The sequence below is a fragment of the Cnephaeus nilssonii genome (assembly GCF_951640355.1).
Source record: "Cnephaeus nilssonii genome assembly, chromosome: 4".
NCBI classification, from domain to species: Eukaryota; Metazoa; Chordata; class Mammalia; order Chiroptera; family Vespertilionidae; genus Cnephaeus; species Cnephaeus nilssonii.
The window spans coordinates 83,626,911-83,633,410 of NC_137075.1; the positions used below are offsets into that span (position 1 = coordinate 83,626,911).

Below are 6,500 nucleotides of genomic sequence, written 5' to 3' on the forward strand. Positions count from 1 at the left end.
CCCAGGCTGTGCCTCTGCCATGTCCCATGTCAGTGAGAGTGGGTTCTAGCAGGAACTGTCCAGGGACGACGGGGTGAGACCCTTATGTTCCCCCAGTGCTTCTCTGCCTATGGGTGGCCCTGGGTTTACCCCACTGACAAATGCATGAGTATCGAGAGCAAGTGACTTCAACCCCACTTGGCTAGGGTCTCCTTTCAGCCCTGGGTCCCTACATCTGCTGGCAGGACCCAGCCATGCGGAGGGGCTGGCCTTCCGAGGACCCCACTGAGCCTTATGGGGAGGCGAAACAAGCTATTCGAGGTACAAAGGGGACTAGGAGGGGTGGGCACCGCCATACGCATGCCCTCTGTCCCCACAGGGAGCTAGAACTGACTGCAAGATGCCTCAAGGGTGTGGAGCAAGAGAAAAAGGAGCTGAGGCACTTCACAGAGTCCTTGCAGCAGACGCTGGAGGTGAGGGGCCGCTGGCGGGCTGGTTGGTTGGGCCACGTGATACTGTTTTTTCTAACTGTTTCCCTAGTTACTGAGACATCTGCAAGGGTAACAGGGGGCAAAGGGGCACTGACCTAAGGGACTCTTCTCTGTGGGCGTTTGGGAACTCTAGCCGACCTGTGAGGCCCAAAGCAGGACCCAGAAGGGCAAACTCGAGTTTGCCCTTGCTATGACCATGGCCTCAGGAAATCCACCTTCTTCAGTGCTTACGTTTTTATACAGATGAGGATTGATTAGGATGGGAGGCGGGGCCGCCCACCACTTCCTTCTTGTGGCTCATTCGTTTAGCTGATCCAGGGGGAAATTGAGCAGGAAGGGAAATCAGCTGCCAGGTCACCTCCATTTGATACCACAGAAACTGGGGGGGGGGACGGTGGCATGTGTCAAGGACAAAGAGCCAACTCTCCAGGATGGCATGCAAGTGCAAACTCTGGCCCCAGCCTCTCCTCCACTGTTGCCCTCTGCTGGCCTTCCACACCCAGAGCAGACACCGACCCCCTATTCCACATGCCCCCCGGAAACCATGCGCCCTCATCCTCCACACCTTTGCCCATACGGTCCCTTCTACACATGTCCTTTCACCTCTTTCATCCTTCTAAGGCTCAGCTTGGACATCACGTTGGTCAAGCTTCCCTGCTGCTGCGTAGCAGGAATTTTCTCTGAGCTCTGGGCTCCCACAGCACTTCGTTATGGCACTGAACACTCTAGGCCAGTGGTCGGCAAACTCATGAGCCAACAGAGCCAAATATCAACAGTACAACAATTGAAATTTCTTTTGAGAGCCAAATTTTTTAAACTTAAACTTCTTCTAACGCCACTTCTTCAAAATAAACTCGCCCAGGCCGTGGTATTTTGTGGAAGAGCCACACTCAAGGGGCCAAAGAGCCGCATGGGGCTCGCGAGCCGCAGTTTGCCGACCACTGCACTAGGCTGTGTTTCCTAAACTGTGAGCTTCACTAGGCTGTGTCTTAAGGCCTTTCCAAGCCCAGCACTTAAAGTGAGCTTGGCATGGCAGGGGGATCTTAACGTTTACTGAATGAATGAACTGCCTGGCAGACTGCAAGCGTTTCTCTTCTGTCTCCACTGACCTGGGCGGTGTTTGTGGGGCCTTTATTTGTTTATCTTTCTGCATTTCATATCATAAGAGGTGGTTCCCTTGAATGGTTTCAACTCCAGAATGTCTGGGATGTGCGAGATCTCAGTCTGATAAATGGGGAGAACATAAACCAGCTCTTAGTCTGGTCCTGTTGGGTGTTTTTCACGTGACGCCAACACATTCCTTCACTTGCCGCTGGAGGAACAAGAACCCCAGAGGGTCATGGTGCCCTTGGGTCTTGGTGTCCCCTGGTTATAGTAGGGCCACCTCCCCTAGACGCCTCATTGGGCTCCTCTCTGACTCCCACAATGGAGGGGTAACCTTGCCTTGTTGTGAGGAAGGAGATCTTGGTTGGCCTTTTACCTCAAGGGAAGAAAGGAGACATCCCAGGTGTCCCTCATACAGGACTGAGAGTGGAGGGCACCGCTCCCTGGAATCGGAAGGCAGGTGAGGGAAACCATGGTGGGGAACCTAAATTAGGCTCTTTCTCTTCCTTCTCTCCCTTCTTCCCATCCCTCCATGCCAGGAGCTCTCCATAGAGAAGAAGAAAACCCTGGAAATGCTGGAGGAGAATGAGAACCAACTGCAGACCCGGGCCAATCAGAGCGAGCAGCCCTCTCCCAATGGGGGTCTCCATAGCAACCTGAGGCAGATCGAGGGGAAGATGCAGCAGCTCTTGGAAGAGAAGCTCCTGGCAGAGAAGCGGTGAGGAGCCCTGGACCCATGGGTCCACGATGGGCTCTGGGGATCGGTAATTTCCTTGAACTGGACACCTGGACTTTTGGGTTCTAGTTGCCATTGCCCAGATAGGTCGCTCACTTCCTTCTGCCCAGGACTCAGTTTTCCCACCAGGCAAATGGGAAGAGAACCTTCACTACCCAGAACTGACTGGATCATTATCTCTTGCAGAGGTGTGAGCTATACAGACAGTCACTAGGTCCGTATAACAGTGCTTTGTGGCCTGCTGGGAAGGTCCTCTTAGATCCCTTTTACAGATGAGGAAACTGAGTCCTATAACTTTCCTGAGGTCACAGAACCAGGGCTCAGGCGTTCTGACTGTAAGACAGGCTCCCCTCACCTGACCACACTGCTCCCTCATCACCTGGGTGACAGGACCCAGAATTTTGGGGGGGGGGTCCCTGAAGCCTGGGCCTCAGATTTCTTCAGCCAGTTCTCTCTGAGGGGCTGTCCTCCCAGGGGAAACCCCCTTTGGTGAGTGAGCCCTGACTCAGTGCCTTTCCCGGGCAGGATGAAGGAGAACGAGGAGCGCTCACGGGCCCTGGAGGAGGAGCGTGAGTTCTACTCCAGCCAGTCCCAGGCGCTGCAGAACTCGCTGCAGGAGCTGACAGCACAGAAGCAGCAGGCCGAGCAGGAGCTCAAGGTGCCTCCCCTGTCCGGAGACTCCCCTCACATCCCTGCCTGAATTATCTCTGCCCACCTGACCAGCCAGGGGCAGGCGATAGAGCCGCCCTGAGGGGACACAGCGGGCCTGCCACTTCTGTGGGGCATCATTGCTGGGTGTGGGGTCGAGTCCAGGCCGCCTGGTCAAGGGTGTAAGACAGGAGGCAGGAGGTGGTAACTTCCACCCATGCCCAAAGGCGAGAAAGCCCACTTGAGTCAGGGCTGATCAGGCAAGGCTTCCAGGGGAGATGGCAGCTGCCCCCCAACACCCCACATCTCTCCTTCCCTCTCCCTTCAGGCTGAGGTGAAGGTCCGTATGGACCTGGAGAGACGTCTGCGGGAGGCCGAGGCGGCCTTGAGGAGCCTGGAACAAGGGCTCAACTCCAAGGTGCGGAACAAGGAGAAGGAGGAGAGGATGCGGGCTGACGTGAGCCATCTGAAAAGTAAGCACTGCCCTCGGTGCCCGGCCCCTCGGCCCGTGGAGCCTGGACCAGGGCTAGTGCCCCCCACAGGGCCTGGTGTGCACTAGATGTTCTAGATCAGTGATGGGCAACCGTTTGAGCTTGGTGTGTCAAACTTCGCCAAAAAACTGAGCATAACTCGGGTAGTGTGTCTCTTTGAGGAAAAAACTAACTCCAAGACTCTAGTCGCAAATGTTTCATCCTCAGGAGCAGCAAATGTTTCATCCTCGGCATGCGGCCACGTATCATCCGAAATGGCTACGCGTGTCAGTGCTGACACGCGTGTCATAGTTTCGCCATCGCTGTTCTAGATGTTGATGGCGTTTCTCCAGATTCCGGCCTGCCAGCATCTTCTTGATGCTGCTTCCTTTCAGCTGTTGGACCTGGGGAGGGGGCCGGGGAGAAAGCCTGCAGTTCTGCCCCCTCCAGCAGGTGGCTCTGGTCTCCCAAAGGATGAGCTCTAAGTGTTTCTCATTTCCTGGCACCTGGGTCCTGGGCGGGCGGGGTGGGGCGGGGCAGGCCGGCCGGAGGGGAAACGCTGTGAACTTGGGCGCAGGGTTCTTCGAGGAGTGCATCCGGAACGCCGAGCTGGAGGCCAAGATGCCGGTCATCATGAAGAACTCCGTGTACATCCACAAGGCGGCCACTCGCCGCATCAAGAGCTGCCGTTTCCACCGGCGCCGGTCCAGCACCTGGAATGACAGTGAGTGTGGGCCTCTGTGGGCCCCGTGGGATGGGGAGGGTCCCAGGCCGCAGGGACACGTGGGAAGAGGGCAGGTGGGAGAGCTGGCCCAGCTCTGAGGCCGGACAGTGTGGCCTTGAACCTGCCCCCCAGCCTTGGGCTTTTCCCAGGCTTAGGGGAGCCCGTGGGGGGGCAGGGGCTGGAGAAGCTCAGCAGCAGTGAGGGAGGGAGTGGGCTGGGATCCGGGGCAGGGCCACACCGTGTGGAGGAAGGACTTCACCAGCGGGGCCGTCCTCTCCCCAGTGAAGCCGTCCCAGTCCTTCATGACCTCCCAACTGGAGGCCAACAACATAGAGGAGCTGAAGGAGGTGGCCAAGCGGCTGAGCCGAGACCAGCGCTTCCGGGAATCCATCTACCACATCATGGTGACCCAGCCCGGACCGCCCTCAGTGCTTGCTCCTCCCCGGGGTGGAAAGTGATGGCTTTGCCCCCACTCCGGCCTCCCAAGTCTTTGCTGGGTGGGGCTGGGTGGTGCTGGGGGAGGCTGACTCTACCTGGCTTCTCTCAGCTCTCCTCTGGGCCCGCCCCTCACCCTCAAAGGATGCCACCTCCCTTACCACCCCTACCCCAGACCCTGCCCTTGGGTCTATGCCAGGCCCGTGCAGGCCCCAGCTGGGTGCTGCCCGGTTGTCAGGATGAGGCCAGGAAGAGGCCTGGCTGCATGTGGAGGCTTTTTCCCTCGGTTGGGGAGTGAGGTGGGCAGGGCCCACAGCTCTCTGTCGTGCCCAGTCTGCCTCTCAGTGACTCTGCCACCTGCCCGTCCTGGTGTGTGAAGGCTTCCCCTCCCCACCTTGATCTTTGCTTCCCCGGGGGGCTCCCTCACCCTCTCTTTGCTTCAGCGACCCAAGGACATCCCTTCGTCACGGGCCCTCATGTTGGCCACATTGTGAGGCAGAAAGAAAGACCTAGCGCAGCAGCTCTGGGTACATGACACACCCCGCCCCACAGTACCACCTTTCCTGAGGTTGGGCCCTGGCTGTGGGATCACCCGCTCACGCCCCTCCTCAGGTGAGCTCACCCCTCTACAGCCTCAGACCTGTGAGGGTGATGGAACCCTCTCCTCCCCCCTTCATCCCGCCTGCTTAGGTACGTAGGGCTCTGGGCTGGCGGGGAGCTGGGGCAGCCGGGACACTCAGAGGTCTCCCAGAGGACACAGGGCAGTCGGGGAGTGGATGAAGGCGGCCCTGGCTCCTTCACTGTCTTCTCCTGGTCGGACAGGGAGGCAGCAGGGTAAGTCCCGTGAGGCGCAGGTCCCTGGGGAAGAGGAGTGTTGCTGACTCATGTCCACTGCTCTGTGCTCACACCTGCTGGTAAAACTAACCTCAGTGGTCCCTCCTCAGGGGCGGGGGGACTGGGATGGCTTCCGCCAATCTCTTTGGAGTCTAGGTGGGGACAGAGGGGAGCCTTCAGAATCAACGCCTCTAAATAAATCGGAGTCTAAATGTAAAATCTTTAAACATGTAGAAAACTGCATACACCTGCAAATAGTGTATCTAATATGCATGTAGGATGGACTTTGAAATGAGGGGGAAGATGGATAAAAGCAAGATTACTGTTTTATGTTTTGTTGCTTTGTTTTTAAGGAATTGGATTAATAATGGTTTGCTCTTGGGGAAAGATCTTTTGGAAACTTTTAAATGCATTTCCCCACCCCCCCTCCCCGTCCCTCCGGGCAAATTATTAGCCAGAAAGGAAAATGTTTTTCCATGCACTTTCAGCAATCCCTAGTTTCTTTCCTTCTGTTTCATCCTGTACTGAACCATGCCTCAGGCAAATCTGGGTTCTCTTCACCCAACTGGTCAATTCATAAGTATTTATTTGTTAAAAAGTCACTATGTACCTAGCACTGTAAATAGAAAAAGAGCAAAATACTATATGAAAATATGCAAAGGTGGACATTGATTACTGGAAATATATTGATTTGATTTTTTTTTTTTTTAACAAAACCCCTTATTTCTTGGCCTATTAAATGTTTCCTGCACCATTGCTTGTGGTTGGTCATTGCTGGAGAGATGTTGCCACCTGCAGGCCAAGTGTGGGATTACAGAAACGCTGGCTAGTCCTCGAACTTGCACCCAAGTTTCTCGGCCTGCGAGGAAGTACTCCCTGCTGCGGCACCTCCTAGGAGTGGCTTCTAAATAGTTAACTGAGAAATATGTTCCCGCCTGAGATCCTGGATGTCCCCATGTAACAAGGGCTATCAGCTGGGTGTTGTTCTGATTTGAGCACAGACCACGCTTTGGTTTTGTAATCGTGTAAGGAAGAGCAAGAAATAGTGATGACTGGTTTCTCCCATGTGGTTTATTTCC

At 55.8% G+C, this 6,500-nt stretch overlaps 1 protein-coding gene across 2 annotated transcripts in view; it reads left to right on the top strand.

The window, feature by feature from the left end:
* PLEKHD1 (pleckstrin homology and coiled-coil domain containing D1) overlaps positions 1-6,094 on the top strand; it is a 28,788-nt gene extending 22,694 nt beyond the window's left edge. For both annotated transcript variants that reach the window (XM_079769817.1, XM_079769818.1), the window contains exons 8-13: positions 359-452; positions 2,114-2,292; positions 2,836-2,968; positions 3,287-3,431; positions 4,006-4,152; positions 4,435-6,094. In XM_079769817.1, coding sequence (XP_079625943.1) covers positions 359-452; positions 2,114-2,292; positions 2,836-2,968; positions 3,287-3,431; positions 4,006-4,152; positions 4,435-4,610 — 874 coding nt within the window. In that variant the 3' untranslated portion in view covers positions 4,611-6,094. The remainder of the gene's footprint in view (positions 1-358; positions 453-2,113; positions 2,293-2,835; positions 2,969-3,286; positions 3,432-4,005; positions 4,153-4,434) is intronic.
* Positions 6,095-6,500: the final 406 nt, after the last annotated feature.